Source organism: Pectinophora gossypiella, chromosome 11 (assembly GCF_024362695.1).
Source record: "Pectinophora gossypiella chromosome 11, ilPecGoss1.1, whole genome shotgun sequence".
In the NCBI taxonomy this organism is placed as follows: Eukaryota; Metazoa; Arthropoda; class Insecta; order Lepidoptera; family Gelechiidae; genus Pectinophora; species Pectinophora gossypiella.
In genome coordinates, this window is record NC_065414.1 from 14,071,096 (window position 1) to 14,090,017 (window position 18,922).

General features: G+C 37.0%; 2 protein-coding genes across 2 annotated transcripts in view; both read right to left on the reverse strand.

Annotated features, from left to right (window-relative positions):
- LOC126370551 (cytochrome P450 6B1-like) overlaps nt 1-18,922 on the reverse strand; it is a 139,592-nt gene that overhangs the window by 89,457 nt on the left and 31,213 nt on the right. The gene's annotated exons all lie outside the window — the stretch shown is intronic.
- On the reverse strand, nt 1,284-18,776 carry LOC126370828 (uncharacterized). Its single transcript, XM_050015851.1, has 5 exons — nt 18,570-18,776; nt 6,044-6,102; nt 3,405-4,798; nt 2,531-2,636; nt 1,284-1,894 (listed from the first exon to the last, which is right to left on the reverse strand). The coding sequence occupies exons 2-5, from the start codon at nt 6,099-6,101 to the stop codon at nt 1,284-1,286; spliced, it is 2,169 nt and encodes a 722-aa protein (XP_049871808.1). The 5' UTR covers nt 6,102; nt 18,570-18,776.

Below are 18,922 nucleotides of genomic sequence, written 5' to 3' on the forward strand. Positions count from 1 at the left end.
ATACATACGATTACCTAATAAACTACCCAATAATCCCAATATACTTACGACAGAAGTCCACAATTAATATTGTAATATACACCATAGAAAAAGATCGTTATTATTATTGCAATGTCATTATTGAACATGATAGTCCATGCGGAGTAAATTTCATTAAAAATGGTTACCAGAACAATGGTGCTGATTTCCAGTACACACCATCTAATTTTATTTTAAGTTATACCCGTCATTTTCTTATTCGCCAAAAAGGAAAGGGACAGGTAATCGACAGGCATAAAATTTATGGAATAACTACACGTCAATTTTCAGCAGAAATTAAAATAACAATTTTACATCGGCCAATAACCCGACAGAATCAAGTAGATAACACGACAAACAGATTGCATACCAGCGAGATGCCTATTTTATTCACACGGGTTATTCATTCATTTTAAAATTAACTTGTTGGCAATCATCCGTCTCTTTCCTTTTCGGCGGATAAGAAAATGACGGGTATAATTTAAAATAAAATTATATGGTGTGTACTGGAAATCAGCACCATTGTTCTGGTAACCATTTTTAATGAAATTTCCAGACACAGGAATCGGGGCCAATGAGATCCTAAACCAAAATTAAACTACAAAGATAAGAGCAAAGTGCATCTCAATCTTTATCTATTTACATTAGAACCACTGGGAACGGATGCAAGTACAGGCGCGGTCGGTAAAAATAAAACTCTTTGGGACAAAATAAAAGAAACAATCACACCAACACATTCACATTGAGAACCATGCTCGGGGTATTCTATACTAATGAAAAGAGCTGAATCCTCCCGCACCCGTGCTAACTTTCTTCGGACTAAAGGTCACTGTTATCAGTGACAAGTCAGCAAGCAAAAGCTCGTATCAGTCGCCAGTCGCCTCACGTTGAACCTTGTTTCACTATGATTGCTTGCAATTTACTAATATAGTGGTGCTAATTCCTGTAAATACCATCTAATTTTATTTTAAGTTATATCTGTCATTTTCTTATCCGCCGAAAAGGAAAGGGACGGGTAATCGACAAGCATAAAATTTATGGAACACACGTCAATTTTAAGCACAAATCTAAACCAACCGTCTAAAAATTTTACATCAGTCAATAACCCGACACGTTCATTTACTCATTCTTCCTAAAATTAAGAGCTGTGAATCATCCGTCCCTTTCCTTTTCGACGGATATGAAAATGACAGATATAACTTAAAATAAAATTAGACGGTGTCTCCAGGAATCGGGGCCAGTATCTAATTAAAACTACAACTATATCACAATTTCACAGTGGAATCTGAATCATACCCAAGATCTTGATCAGTACTTTCACTTCTTATCCTCTTTTTCGCAACATCATCTTCTAATGTCTCTTCTTCCTCTCTTTGCTGATCATGTTTCGAAGCTCTTTTTTTATACTCGTCTAATGAAATCTTTTTCACTTTATCCACTTTGCAGTCTTCTAAAGAAAGCTTTCTTTTTGTGACTTTTTCTGACTGTCTAGGAACTATGTTACTGGTGACTTTCTCATCATAATTTACGGGCATTCTAGCTTCAGCCATATTTGCTTTAGCTAAAATTTCTAAGCTTCTTTGGTAGGTAGGAATTGGTAAAATCGGTGGCGAATACCCGTTTTGAGGAACTAAAAGGGTTTGAGGTTTGCATTGTGGCATACTAGAATGAAGACCAAGGTTAGGTTTCTTTGATGTCGGAGCGGGTTTAGATCTCTTCACATCATTTGATGCATTCGACGCTGGAGGATGCAAATCAGTTTCGAGTAGAGATTTTTTTAAATCTTTAACTGGACCTTGAGGTGGACTATATAAGAAAGCTACTTTGCTTAATTCTTCGATCATTTTTTCCTTAGTGTTTACAGACTTCTCCTGGCCTGATATAGAAAAGTTGGGGTCTTTGGAAGCAGTAATGTTGATTTTCCTAACAGGACCAGATACATTCTGTCCTATTATCGTGGTTCCTGCTATACTATTTGAACAAGATGGATCAAATATAGTTTTAGTACTTGAAGTTGAAGGGAGTTGAGCAGATTGATAATGTGGGTGTGGATTTAGCGGAGGTGGTGGTGGTGGTGGTGGTGGTGGCGGCAGTACATAAGGCGGCCGACCCGAAGTCATTGGAACGTAAAAATTATTCCAAATCATATTGTTTATGTTTGAACTATTCACATTTTGGGGAATGTTTTGAGGCATATTGTCATATATAGGACTACATTTGATATGTTTCCTATAACGTGTTCCATCTAATGATAAATGAGGTTGAACTTTTTCATTTGTATTTATTTGGCGCAAATTCGGATTTGATACTGCGGTTTTAGGCCTATTAAACACATCGGTAATATATGTTGATATTGGAAATCTTTGACTCGGATAATTACTGGCATTAGGCACATTAGGCAATACGCTTGGATTTAAATAATTATCGGCATTTAGATTAAACACACTGTCGACAACATTTTTTATATAATCAGATTTCGGAGGTAAAGGTTCATTTGTCAAATTATCATTACCCACATTTAAATTATTTGCCGTGCTAGAAATATCAGCAGAAGAAGTAGGTTTCACTGAAATTGTAATATTTGGCTCGACGCTGTTACTTGCTCCCTCCATAATTTGCTGAGGATTAGAATACAGTGTATTCAGCGGAACATTGTGCATCCGTGCAATACCTGATACATTATCACTGACAGTTTTAAAGTTCTGGTTCGTTTCGTTACTTTTTTGAATGTTTTTATATTTATCTTGATAGTAAACATTTCCTAAGTTTGTATGAGGTACCATTTCATTTGAAACATTACGACTTCCAAAATAATTTCTCGCGACAAGAATTTTGTGCTTAGAAGTGTTATACGAAGCAGGCACAGGGGTATAAGTTGTTCCGGGTACATTCTGGCGATACGAAACTTGCGAAGATGTAGATGCGGTCGACATGCTGACACTTGCACATACGCTTTGGCTTAATCTGTTCATCGCCTCCAAAGGCGTTTTGTCTGTAAATTGTTTACCAGCCGACGATTGCACTAAAGAGCTATGTAAATACAAGTTTCCTTCTTGATTTGGGACTGCAGATGTATTAGATGCCAGCAATTTCTGTAAGCTAGACGGCCCCGTCGGAGTCTGATTCTTCTCTCCATTAAAAGAGTTCAACTGGGTATTTTCAACAGTAGGTGCACTATTTTTATTAGGTATAAAAGTTGTTGTAAGATGCGGCATTTGCGAATACATGGATGAATTTGATTGAAAGCTGCTAAGGTTTGCACTAGGTAACGATAAATTGTCGCTTTTCTTTGCAGTCGCCTTTTTGGCAATCGAGGAAGTTGATTTTGTGGATTGTTTAGAATAGATATCGTGTCCTTCGTGACCAGAAGATTTTTTAGTAATTACTTTTTGTACTACAGACTTCTGTTCATCTTTCTGTGCTCCACAGTTATGTTCATGAGTAGTTTGATTATAAGTTGCATCTGTACTTTTAGAATTATCTTTCTGTGCTTCACAGTTACGTTCATTAGTTGTTTGATTATAAGCCACAATTGGTTTTGTAGATTGTTTAGAAAAGGTGTCATGCTCTTTATGACTAAATAACTTCTTAGCATTATCTTTCTGTACTACACAGTTATGTTCATTAGTAATTTGGTCTCTACAAGCTATAGTCGTTACATGTATAGTCGCGTCACTTTTGTCTGTACATGTTTTCAGATTACCTTGCTGTTGTTTAAATAGAACCTTATCAAACCCGTTGTGTTTCTTATTTACATGTTTCTTGTCTTTTTTCTTTGAAAGTTTAGTTATTTCACTTGCACTTCTTTTGCTGTCCTTTTTATTCACGTTTTTATTATGTTTGTAATTATTATTCAATTTATCACATTTACTTTTATCGGACTCCTTTTTACCCTTAGTGTATTTTGTAGCATTGGAAATGTGTGTTTTTGTAGCTAATTTCAAATTTTCATCACTAGATAATATCTTCATCCCTTGAAGACTTTTTAAGTCTGTCCTTATGCAATTCGATTCTTTTTTATTTAATTCGCATCCATCCGTAACTTTAATAGCTTCTTTTGGAAGACTACTTTTAGTATTAAGCGTTTTATCTAATGAATTTTTAGAAACTTGGATGTTTGAAGTATAACTGATTTTACTGTTTAACTCCACTAAACTCTTTGGAGTATCATTACTGCTTTTGTGCTTATCAGGATTACAGTTTTTAGGTTCTTTTATTTCTTTTTCCGTTCGGTCTTTTGCTGTTTTCAGCACGCCTATATTTGTATATTGTAACCTCAAACCTACCAATCCTTCATTTCTCTTAAAGTCTATTTGTACTCCTTTGTCCTGGCTTGAATGATTTTTTATCACTTTGGCTTTCCAGTTGTTTTCAGTTATTATGAACTTTTCTTTCAAAGCATTTTTCTTACTGTTATCGAAAAGATTCTGATACGGGGTAGCAACGGGTCTGATTTTCGGTTTCTTATTGGCTTCACTTATATTGACATTATTAACGCTTTGATACTTGCAATCCATATTCTCATTTTTATCTTCTATAATAATACAATCCGTTATACTATCATCGTCGATGACTATAGTTTCAGTTGGAGTTTTCACTTTGTTCTTGTAATACCAAGGGTGCTTGTCACAGTCGACCAATTTAATCGACATCGAAAGACATTGGTTTAAAAGGCGTATGTTTCGAGGAAAGTCAAAGAACGTTACCGGTAGTTTGATGTGTTCTTTTCCAATTTGTACCACTCTCGTCTCGACTACGTCTGCACCGGTTTCTGGATTACCTAAAATAAATCGCAGAAATAAACCGTGTTTTCATTTTTACAATTTATTCAGGATTATACAGGCTGTTCGTGACATCGTAACGAATATTAAGGGGGATGATTCAGACCATGATTCTGAGTTAATATCAAGTGGCATTTTCCATCGCAAAAGTATAACGTCATAGAACACGAAAACAGACATGAATTTTGCGATGGAAAATTCCACTTGAACATAGAAAATAGACTAAGAGGAGCTTACATGGAACAAATTAAAGATAAGGTAAACGTCTTGTATTATAGGGAAGTGAAAGAATTGGCCTTGGATAGACAAGAAAGAAGAATGCTTTACCGGCAAGAGCGTGGTTCTTAAATTGATGATGATGATGATGTAAGGGTTCACCATACAGTAAACATAACACTATCAAAACATCTTTACTCACTTAACGCGTAAACACACACTGATACTTAAACGACAATCATAATTTATTTCTAAACACGACAAATACAAATTACTCGCAAGACAACCAAGGCTAAAGAGTCCGCAGCGGTACCCTGGCCTGCGGGGACTGTTGTGAGTGCCATTTCTGTACGTATATTATTATTATTACAAGCCTACATCATCCCACTGCACGGCAAAGGCCTCTCTCCATTTCCTCCACTCCTCCCGATCTTGGGCTTGAGCTTTCAAAAATGCCATGTGTCAAGATGTTATACGTACATCATCATCATCAGCCCACTGCTGGTCACGTACATAGTACTATATAAATTCTATGCCTATGTGCAGCGATGGGTGTATACAGTATGTTAGTGACATCGTAACAAACTTTGGGAAGTGATTCAGACCATGATTCTGAGTATTTAACATGTGAAATTTTCCGTCGCAAAAGTATAGAACTGAAAATAATTAAAAATAACTAAAATTTTCATTAATTTTCCGAAAGAAAATTCCACTTGATATCAACTCAGAATCAAATCATCCCCCTCAGTAATCGTTATGGTGTCACTAACACCCATACCTACTTGTATGGCTACCAGTTTGTACTTGTACGGGGTGTAACCGTGTAAGTGATGGAAAATGTATAGAATTGAAAATAATTTAAAACAACAAAAAAATCATGAATTTTGCGACGGAAAATTCCACTTGATAACTCAGAATCACAGTCTGAATCATCCCCCTCAGAATACTGAGGGGAAACTGAGGGAGGCGAATACGTTAACACTAACACCCTGCATAGGGTACTTATGTAAAGATAAAGAGTAACTTACTTATCAACCGGATTGGGTCATCGAGATAATCGTCATCAGACTCTTCCTGGGGCATCATTCTGGAACAAGAAAAAAACGTTGAATTTTCAAATTTATGATGTTTTAAAAAAGATCAAGTCAAGTACTTATCTATTCTATACCTGCGAGCTTAAGCACACGACTATATCCCAATTGGGATAGTCAGAGGTACTTCCATCCCAAGATGAATTAAGTACCCCCATTTCACAGTTTTCTGTTAGACCAGGGTGGTAGGTGGTGAGCCGTATCGCCGTCTATAATGCTCGAGCCAACCGTGTTAGTGAAAACTGCACTTAAAATAATAACGCATTGTTGCAATTTTGGTATCAGGGTTCGGGGTTCGTTCGGGGAGCGAGTGTAAATGAAGATTTTGTTGTAAGTGATTTGCCAGGGTCGTTGCAAATGAAACTCAATCGGAAATAGGCCTGTAATCAGCATGAAATTTCTTCTGCGCTGTACGAATAAAAAACATAGAAAGAAAAAAAGAAAATATTTATTCGGCAAAAAATACATAATTACATATTGTAAATGGTAGTTAGTAATTATTTAACAATAGAATTATAAATAATGCCGAAACGTTGCTAGACCATAGGACGCGTTCAGTTGCTTATTATCAAGGCGAGGCATGTCGTAAAAACCGACAAAAAAGTTGTGTCCTTCCTAAAATGGACCTATTGGCGACCTAACAATAAAAAACCCGGTCCTCGTACTAAAACAATATATTTTCTTAGAAACCAAAAGACAATGTCATATACAACGACAAAAAGGATTAAAAACGATTTCTATAAAAGATTGTGCTATCATGCACAGAAATGGTTCAATAATGGTAATGGGCAGGTCATCTCACACACACACTTTTTTCTTTTTTCTACCTAAAGCTGCTGTATATTTATATTTAATGTCCTCTAGCCCTCGTTGACAATTACTTCCGCACAATATCCCAGGAAGAGGAAATGACTGAAAACCAGCGCTGGATGGCACCATAGCATGACTCCATCGCAGCACAAGCTGAGCCATTTCGTTTTGCCCATATTCGTAATATTCATAATTCATAGCAAATGTAAATTGTTACTGGCAATAAATTTATTTTATTCTTATTCTTATTTGTCACTATACTGATCCAGGTTCAAAATAAATTATAAAATTCTGATCATTAAATAAAGACAGATCTAAAACTAACGAAAAACATTTTTTTCTATTTAACTTATTTATGAATTTTAGTTAAGAAAAACGTAATAATAGTCCGACATTTTATCACGTTTTTCTATGACGTATCAGTGTGCTTTTTCATACAAATTCACTAGTAATTTCATATTTTGACGGTAAGTCAAAAGTAACTGATTTGACTAGTTGGAAACTATCCTGTTGCCATAGAATAATGAATAATACTAGGTATAGAACGGCAACTCTCCGCTTCCCACCAGCGTGTGTGCTAGGTTTACCTCACCCCCCCTCGAACATAGTTTAGACTTGAATCGTATGGTGTCAGACGTCACACACACAGATGAGCGTGTACGAAACGACAGTGTGTGCTGTCTGTGTAAAACGTGGTTGTTTGTATGAAGAGTCCGGGGTGTGCTATTGCGCCGCAAATTATATCGACCGCTTCTGCTAATAGACGCAGCGATTGCTATCTACGGTAAGATAGACGTCGTACGACTAATGGTCAAGCCCCTCGATATAATTTCCCGTTCCATTACCCGATCCCCTCGATATAGTTGTCGTGCCGCGAGGGCAGGAATTCGTATCAAAAGTAGCTGCAACTCTTCTGTATTCTGATTACCTACTTGTGACTACCTGACTCATTTGGGATTACAGGCGTGTGTTTATATATGTACTAAGTATAAGACAAAAAGGCCCCGATTCCAACAGACATCTAATTTTATTTCAAGTTATACCTGTCATTTTCTTATCCGCCGAAAAGGAAAGGACCTGATTTTAAAATTAATGAACAACCCGGACGAATAAAATAGGCATCTTGCTCATATGCAACCCATTTGACGTGTGCTGTCAACTAAATTCTATCGGGTTATTGGCCAATATACAATTTGGAAGGGTTTTTAAATTTCTGCCTAAAATTAACGTATGTTCTGTAAAGGGCTATGAACCTTTCTGGCATATCTCAGTGGCGCCACCTAGCGGATTTTTTAAAACTGCGGCGCACGATGAAACCTGTGCAAATCGATAGGGGACACTTGTCTGAACAAAAAAGCTTTAATGGACCTATGCTCTAAAGTGTCACGTTTTCAAGATATCTAGCTTGAAAGTTACGAAAAGTGTCGTATGGATAAATCGATTTTACTCTTTATCTATATACAATCGTAATATAGTGACAAAGTGATTGATTATACATGAAACATTATTTAATATACAACATATTTATCTTATTGAAAAAATGAAATTAATAAATACTTGCAACAACATTAATGGTTTTTGTCTTTGCTACATTATATAGGAAGTACATAGGTACTTAACTGTGCACACCTTATCTAAGGTTACTAATTGCAAACTGAGTTTATCAGTTTGTGTTATGTATGATATAGGCGTCATTTACTCCTTAACTTGATTTTACTTGACACAACGACAGGATCTAATGAATTATAAAATAAAGTTTACATTTTTATATACGCAATGCGTTTAGTGCGGCATCATTAGTACTCGTTAAAAAGCAGAATTCTCGAAGTTTAAGAAATCTGTGTAAGAGAAACAAAATGGTGTACTTATTAACTGCCATTTTGCTTTCTCGTTTAATTCCAGGAACTACGAAAATGGAGGTCCTTTGTTTAAAGTTGCACGAATTTTTATTATTTCGGCGGAATCAACAAGGATAGCGAATAGCCATACAATAAGTGTGAGTGAGACAACATCATGCAATAAATACAATAGGACGATTGGCAGCCGGGTGAACTTTCAGTCAGTTTGCCACTTTCATCTTCAACGTGCGCACGCGCTTTTCTCTGTTCTGAGACTCTATCCTGTTCATTCTGTTGTATTTGTTACCACTGTTGAGTTTGTTAATATTCCTCTTGAGTTTGTTAGTATTTTTGTTGACTTTGTTAGTGTTATTGTTGAATTTGTTGTTGTTGTCTTGGCAAGATGTCCAGTCATGTTGGTGCCAGGCAATGTTTTTTGTTGTGGTGTAAGCACTGTTCGTGGCCCGCGCCGAAGATCTCGGCGTCCCATACAGTCTTACTTGACAACTGAAGATTATATTGCTAGGCACCCCAACATCCTGAATTATGCTCGCCACTTATTTGACGATCGAGAGCTAAGTAATCTTATTTGAACATTGCAAAAAATAAAAATCTCAGTATGCAGTGTATCTGGTATCTATATTATAGTCCCTGGTCAGTATAATACATAAAATGACAATGTATAATTCGGCTCGTTTCTCAATCGTGCTTTTCATAATCGAAATGTCATATGAAAAAAATTCGTGTATGGATATAATATATCCTACTTTATCGAAGCTCTCATTATTTAGCGTCTTAGACAAAGTGTAATCAACGCAAAACATTTTTAACAGAAAGTCGTCTGAACCCGATTGTAGGGTATGCAACGTAGCATCTAGCATGTTACTGGTGGAAACGCAGTCTAAATGTGACGTACTTACTTCATTATTGATGGAACAGTATTCTTATCGTTTCCAGCTAACTACGCAATACCGAATATGCCACATTTAAAAGAGGAAGTGAGGATTGCTTGCGCCCTAATAAATGCCTTCGGAAAACGGGTGACAGATCACCCACTCGTAAATGAAATAATCAACGATATATACCTTAAGCACGACGCCCCAAACTATCTGTGCGAGTTTGTAATACAAAACAATTTAAATCAACGCAGAGCCGCTTTCCAAGCTATAAACTCAAGTGAAGGCTTTCAACAGTTTCCCATCTTATCATATGAGGATCTGTTGATAATGTCTCTGGGGCCGTATCAAGTGACGCAGGCAAGAAGCTACTATGGCGAACACCTAAAAGAAAACGGAACGTTTTTCATTGAAGTGTATGAAGATTTTGAAGTTGACTATAATTTAAATCAATACAACATAGTAGTTTGTGATCCTTGGCTGACAAGAGCTAAAATACTCTCGAGGCACCAGAGCAACAGAATTTATTTTGTATATATCTTGCTAAATAATAGTTTGAAAAACAGAAATAAACTTGTCGGTCACTATTGCAGCTGTATAGTTGGAAAACGGACACTCGGGTGCTGTGCTCATGTCATGTGCATAGTTTGGTATATGGGATGGGCTCGGCACCAAGAAATTCAACCCCCTGCTGCCTTTTTAGATCAAGTTATTATTTCTGATGAAGAAGAAGATTGATTATTCAAGAAGACTGATATTCATTATCCTAATAGGTACGAATTTGTATAAAAAAAGCCTATTTGTTATAAGTATATATACACTGTATGTATTCAATAACAATTAGTATTGATTACATTTTTAAGCAAAATATAAATAACTATATGACTACTTTTACGATGTTTTATTTCATACTTATAAAAACACAACTAAGAAAATCGATGAATAATTGAACAATGTGTTCATGTAATATGATTGTTATGAACTAAACAGCTTAAGGTCCCGTTGCATTGAAGGCACACACCCCATTGATGTGTCTATACAAACTAGTTATGTTCCATACACTGCTGTAAAGTAAAGTAGTCCTAAAAGCGAATTTTCACACCCCACCTGCTTTCACTGTGATTAGACATTTAAGCTGCCTTTCATTGAATAAACATAAAAACTCAAAAAGTGTGAAATTGTTAGACAATCATAGCAAATAACTTTGAGCGTGATTACCACGAGAATAAGTCATGAGGTGTACATCTAACGACTCGTTTCTGGATTTCTTTTAAGTTACACATAAAAGTAAGTTATAGATATTTATTTTATCTATTTTCTATTTATTTATTTTTCAATAAAGTAAATATGTGGTATATTAAACACTAATATTCCATGCATAATCACTTAGTCACTATATTCCAATTGCATATAAAAGTAAAATCGATTTGTTCATACAACACTTTTCGGAACTTTCAAGCTAAATATCTTGAAAACGTGACGCTTTAGAGCATAGGTTCATTAAAGCTTTTTTGTGCAGAAAAGTACCCCCTATCGATATGCACAGGTTTCATCGTGCGCCGCAGTTTTGAAAAATCCGCTAGGTGGCGCCACCAGGCTATGCCAGCCTCCATAGTGAAATGTTCAATGCCCTTTTATGCCTGTCGATTACCCGTCCCTTTCTTTTTTAGCGGGTAAGAAAATTACAGTTATAACTTAAAATAAATTAGATGGTGGGTACTGGAATTAGCACCGATATCATGAGGGGTAAAATGGGCACATCGAAGCAATTCATCTAAGAAAGCAATATTGCAATTTGACATTTGCGCATATAAAAGTGCGCAATGCAAGCAACTGTCAAATAGCAATATTGCTTTCTTAGATGAATTGCTTTGATGTGGCCATTTTAACCCCCCCATGTCTATCTCCCGGGTAAGCAATAGTTTAAACACGCACTCCTCGCCAGCTATGTTTAACTCCCATGCAATAGACATGGACATTATTTTACAATAAGAATCCCATTGACATTCAGAATTTGCCTTTCAACTGTTTTAAGACAGTAGTTAAACAAAAACTTTACAAAAAAGGTTATTATATAAAGTTAGTGATTATTTATAGGATATGAATGCATGGGATTAACTGTCTGAGAACTGATATTAGGCAGCTAAATTACTCAATTGTATACCAATATTTTATGTTTATTTTTTATTTTTTTAAAGAACGTCTAGGACCCTGTGCCGAGGTTTTTCGTGCAGCTTCTTTTCCCCGGCTATACAGGTTGTGAGAAGCTGCAGTAGTTTTAGGCGGATGAGACGTTCGTTATGTAAAAATTGACGATTCATAGTGTAACTATGTTACCTACTGAATAAAGATATTTTTGAAATTTTGAAATTTGAAATAGGGGGGCGAGCTTATTGACATTAACCGGACAAATCTTGGATATCACATGAAATCGATTATGTATAATCAAGACGTGAATAAACTAGGTAAGTAGTCGTTACATGAGCCATGTAAGGGGCCTTTGGCGGCTCAGTAGTAACCCTGACACCAGAGTCGATGAGGTTGGTACTCCACAACCCACACGATAGAAAAGAAGAATAAACTCAACACCACACCACTCATCATTTGAGTGCTTTAGAGCCCAAGTCGTGATTTGAACCCGTATGATGTGCGACGAATGGATGCCGAGACAAACCTCTGTGGTTTAACGGCATCATTCAAACCATGTATTTTGATTAAGGATATAATAAAAAAAATAGTCACGCGCGCTTCGAACAGAGCTATCATGGGTTATTAAACTACTACCAACCACTAACGACCTCCGTGGTGCAGTAGTTGAGCGTTGGGCTCACGATCCGGAGGGCCCGGGCTCGATTCCCGGTGGGGACATAACACAAAAATTACTTTGTGGTCCCTAGTTTGGTTAGGACATTATTGGCTGATCACCAGATTGTCCGAAAGCAAGATGATCCGTGCTTCGGAAGGCACGTTAAGCCGTTAGTCCCGGTTACTACTTACTGATGTAAGTAAGTAGTCGTTACATGAGCCATGTCAGGGGCCTTTGGCGGCTCAATAGTCACCCTGACACCAGGGTTGATGAGGTTGGTACTCCACCTCACAACCCACACGATAAAAGAACTAATTAAAAAATGGTTGCAAAACTTTCCGGTTTATGGATCTGGCTACCCCGGTAAGAACGACAGGCTTGATCAAAATAATATACGAATTCTTTCGTACTTAAACACATATCAATACTGCAAAATGGCAGTTTATACGCTTCGTCTTCTTAAATTACCAGTACTAAGCGTAATATTACGCTTAAAAACTAACATACTTAAAGGCTATAACTATGGCGCAATATTTCACGTACATATATAAACTCACGCCCGGTAATCCCTAATGGGTTGGGCAGAGCCACAAGTAATCTAAAGGTAACTTGCAGCGAGTTTTGATAGGAGGTCCGAAAATGAACATGATGAACCATAGGTGACAGGACAGAAACAGATACATTGGGATAATTAGGTTGTCTTTTTATTAAATACTAGCGACCCGGTCCGGCTTCGCCCGGGTGCAATGCTGAGGAAAAAATGAATTTATTTACGATATCACATTAAAAATCTCGAAAATAACAGTATTTCTCGACTATTCAATGGATGTTATTATCCCATATACATATATTATAAACCTTCCTATTGAATCACTATCTATTAAAAAACCGCATCAAAATGCGTTATGTAGTTTTTAGAGATTTAAGCATACATAAAAATAGGGACAGAAAAAGCGACTGTTTTATACTATGTAGTGATTTTGAACTAATGTGGGATTATCACCTGTCAGAAAATGGTTCATCACAACCATCTTAGACTGAAATTATTCTTTTGATTACTTGTGGTTCTGCCTACTCCATTTGGGAGTACGGGCGTATACATGTATTTATTTGTATGTATGTAAGTATCAAGTTTTAAGATACCTATTTGTTAGGTTCAGTTGTTAGGTATCTATCTACTTAATTATCTGTATTTTGTGTCCATTAAGTAGTATTTATCCAGAGGTAATATTTATTGTTTATACAGGATGTTAGTGCCATCACAACGAAAACTTTGAAGGATATTCAGACCATTATTCTAAGTAGTCATCAAGTGGAATTTTCCGTCGCAAAAGTATGGAACTGAAAATAATCACTAAAATTAATTATCCGACAGGAAATTCCACTTGATATCAACTCAGAATTATGGTGTGAATCATTCCCCTCAGTTTTGCGACGGAAAATTCCACTTGATATTAACTCAGAATATTCAGCTGAATACCCATTACGATGTCACTGACACCCTATATAAGTCAAAATATGTTTTATTGGAAATAATACTCATAATATTATATTATCTAAGTAATGAAAAAAATGTACACGCTTACCTTTCTTCCATTAAGTACAAGCGATGAAAAAAAGACTTTTTGCTTTCAGGGTTAAAATACAAAAACAGCACCAGTTTAATCACAATTCCTTCTAATCTACACAATTTAATTCACTGATTAATATTTTTTATTTATACAACTATGAAGAAACTACAATACACGCCTATTCCAAAAAAATATTAAATGAACCCTGTCATTTTCAAAAACAAAACAATGTTCCAATTTCAAATTTATTTGAAAAACTTCGAATAAGTAATTTTAATGCTTTTCTTTTTAAATTTTAAATGATGATTTTTTATCATACACCTAGGAAGCTGCTTCACCAAAGAGAAGAATAATCACTAAGTACGTTTATGCTTCACAATTTAAATAATGAGTCACTTTCGAGGCTACGCTCCCCAAAAATAATGGCGTTGTCGAAATTCAACGTGATAATTACCTATTTTCTCGTTACTCGGGTACTTAATTGCAGAATCATATATAAAAATAGTTGTTTGTTGTTTAGATCACATTATGTATATAATTATGTTGCTACTTATATTGCATCTCTTTTATTTGATCAGAATAATAATGGGTGGAAGATGTAATGGTGCCTGGGTGTAATAAAAGGGGTCAATCTCCTCAGGGGTCAGGGGTCAGGGGGGGGGCAAAGATAAAAGATGCATAATGTCTGTTATCCATGAAATTAAAAGGTGTTTAACCTTTGGAAGGAAAATCTTTAACAGCGCCATCTACATATATTGTTTTGAGGAACATAGCCTGGAAAGCCCCTCATTAGGAAACCGCACAGTAATAATTAATACTTTTTATAATTTATTACATAATCATTAAGAAGACTTCGCGTATCGCACGCGATGTAGCAAATGAGATTCTGTTGCCACAATATTAATTGCATAAAGATACAAATCAAACAGTCTCCGTGGTCTAGTGGTTAGAGCGTTAGGCTCACGATCTGGAGGTCCGGGTTCGATTCCCGATGGGGACATTGTCGAAATCACTTTGTGAGACTGTCCTTTATTTGGTAAGGACTTTTCAGGCTTCAATCACCTGATTGTCCGAAAAAGTAAAATGATTCCTTGCTTCGGAGGGCACGCTAAGCCGTTGTTGTTCCCGGCTATTAGCCGTAAAAACACCTCCACCAACCCGCATTGGAGCAGCGTGGTGGAGTATGCGCCATACGCCCTCCGGTTAATTGAGGGGAGGCCTGTGCCTGTGTGTGTACTTATATAGGCTGTTTTTGCTTAAGCTAAAGATACAAATACAGAGGTAAATAAAAGAGCTTCGGCTTGTCTAATGCAAGATATTTGGCGAATTATCGCTTAAAGCGATTTCTTCTAGGCAACCATAAGTTGAGGAAAAGACGAAGCAATATACCTACGGGAGGAATACCACATAATGACAATTATTGTGAAGGACACTACCTACGCGATAAATAAACCAAGTATATCGGCTCATTTATCGCACCGCTGTAAACATAAACCGTTGCAAACGAGGTGGTTTACAACCCATCAAAGGATAACCTCAGTCCACCATGTTACAGTATACAGCCCGCGCCTGAACGCAAGTCTTTTATCAGGCACACGCTTTCACCGTCAGATCGCAATTACGATAGCGTGGCACTCGCAACCGACTTGAAAAGAACCGTTTAGAAAGATCGCACTGAAAAACACTCACTTTTTATTTTTTTATTGCCTGTGTTTGTACGACAAAGTAGGCTGCATAGAATACAATCCTTTGGCTTTTCTAGTGAGTCAAACTGAGAATAAGTAAGGTATTTTCTTGTGTTTATTTTATGATTCGTTGGTTAAAAATTCGTTTATCGAATCGCTGGCGCATATAAAACAAAGGTCAATATTGCTTTTTGCATGTTGCTTCAATGTGGCCTTTTAACCCTCAAATTTCGACACGTATGTAAAATCTAGTATATTGTATCTAATATCTCGACAGACGAAAGGTTAAATGTCAAGTCATCTGACTTGGAATCAATGTCAGGAGCGATTCCTCCGTGCATCGAAGGGCACGTAGAATCGTCTTCTTCTATCGTGTGGGTTGTAAAGTAAAATTATCAACCTCATCAACGCTAGTTTCAGGGTTATGATTGAGCCACCAAAGGCCCCTGACATGGCTCATGTAACGATTACTCCCTTACATCAGTAAATAGTAACCGGAACCAACGGCTTAACGTGCCTTCCGAAGCACGGATCATCTTACTTTCGGACAATCAGGTGATTGGCGTGTAATCTCCTAACCAAACTAGATGATAAGATGTTTATTGTATTCCTGATGTTTTGACAAAGTGTTAAAAGTAGAGGAAATTACGAACAGGATCCCTGTAAGGGCACAGCCAACACAAGTAGGTATACTTAACTTAAAATTTAATAAGTACTAACGAAAATGGAATAATGAGATAGAAAATCAGAAAGATTAAATACATTTTTTTACGTACATTTAATAAACAATACCTAACAGATTCGTTAAAAACTATTTTCCGACTAAGTATTTTTTCACGTATCTTTTGAATAAGTGTATTTTATCTATTTCAGATATTACATAAACTGCCTATATACATCCCACTGCTGGGCACAGGCCTCCCCTCAATCGACCGGAGGGGGTATGGAGCATACTCCACCACGCTGCTCCAATGCGGGTTGGTGGACGTGTTTTTACGGCTAATAGCCGGGACCAACGGCTTAACGTGCCCTCTGAAGCACGGAATCATCTTACTTTTTCGGACAATCAGGTGATTCAAGCCTGAAAAGTCCTTACCAAACAAAGGACAGTCTCACAAAGTGATTTCGAAAATGTCCCCATCGGGAATCGAACCCGGACCTCCAGATCGTGAGCCTAACGCTCTAACCACTAGACCACAGAGGCTGTCATTTCAGATATTAATTTAGATAATTTATTGTATATTCTAACGGACACAGAGTGAGGGCCGAAGTCTACAAATAAATGGGAAGGCAGTTTGGCAAGTACGTTGCGAGTACTTGCGAAGTTTTGAATTATTTGATCGCGTAGGTATATTGGGGGAAAATGTTCATGTTATTGTGTACCTGACGTTATGGTGTACCTGTGTTACCTGCTGAATAAAGATATTTTTGAATTTGAATAGTTTCATCTTCACTTCACCCAACAGGGTCCACATAATATCAGCGCAGCGTCGTGGTTCACGCCGCGACTTGTGCTGAGTGAGGCCTTTTTATCTCAGGACATCCACCCACCTTATGATCATTTCGACAAAAATCCGTCTTGTTCTTTTTTTGTAATTGTTAGTAGGAATTTGATATCATATTGTTTTCTTTTTATTTGTGTATGGCGCCCTTTTATATTAAACTGCGACGTAATGTAGGTACGCTTCAAGTATATGTTTCTACATACCTACCCACCTACCTACATTACGTCGCAGTCCATCGCTCAAGTTACTTATGATTTTGCAGAATGACATAAGATATACTTACGTACCTAGCTGACATGTTTTGCCTCGTGCAATGATGTGCCGTCGCCGGGAAAGTTCCCACTTAAGGGAATATTCCCGGCAGTAAAAAAGCGTAAAACTAAAACACATAATAACGGGTTCTTACCGCGTTTAAAATAGGGATATGAGACTCCCGATATAACTGCGTAAACTTAAAACAATGTATAAGCATAAAACTTATGTAACGTTTTAGCTTTATTACCTAACCTTCAAGTACTTAAGCAGTTCAGCTGCTTGTCTTCCCGGGCATGTCGTAAAAACCGACAGAGGGATTGTGTCCTCTAACATGATGGGCTAATGTAATGGGCGATAGGCTGATCCCTTATCACCATAAGGTTCATCATATCCAGCTTACGACATCGTATCAACAGTGGCTGCAAGTTGTCTTTGATTACTTGTGGCTCTGCCCACCCCATTAGGGATTACGGGCGTGAGTTTATGTATGTATGTTCAAGTACTTAAATAAAAACGGAGTGCAGAAAAGAACAATTTTAAAAAGAAAAGCAGCCAATGTCCTTACTATTAAAGAGTTTATACAACTGGAACATTCAGGACCCCGATACCGACCCCGCCGGTGATCGACGATTTCCCTCATTCAGCGCTTATCGCTATCGACCCACTAAGGTCGATTAATTCTTTCAAACATTTTTCCTCTCAGACGACGCCCTGAGCCGAGGTTCACGCCCAACTGGGCACTCAGGCCTGTTGTCTTAAACGTTGTACCGGGTGAGAGCCTTCAGCGCTCCCAATTTGTCCGGCCAAGTAGTTAATGCCATTTGCGGCAAATCTACAATAAGTCACGTCAAAAAAAAAATAACTGGAACATTCCCACTTTGGGAACATTCCCGGGAACGGCATATCACTGGCTTCGTTGTGTGTGATAGGTTGAACAATGAATGTGGAAGTGAACATTGAAGGTTAAACGGAGGCAACCCTGTATAGCGCCAAATATATTTATTTTAGGCAACGTAGCCTGGAATAAATTATTATAATAAATTATTGGGAACATAACCTGGAAAATCCCTGATTAATAAATTATTAAAAAAACTTACCTTTCGACGGTCTTCAACCAATGCACATTTCATTTTGTTAGATTTCCAAAATACAAACTACATTTCGCGGTTTCTTCTCAAAAATATGAATACTTATTTATTTCGATAATTTAAATTAGGAACGCCACTGATAAATATTTTTTTAAGATTATTTTTTGCACTGAAACTAATAAATATTTTTTGACACTATTGAGTACAAAACTCGAGTGACGGGTGTTGACTGCAACAGTAACGATCCCGGCAATCTATTTATAACTCGACCCTTTGAGTCAGATCGTTTTTTTCATCTTCTAATATCGCCCTAGTTTCAAATGAAATACGACTTAAAATTCCAAATCAGGCTATGATATTTT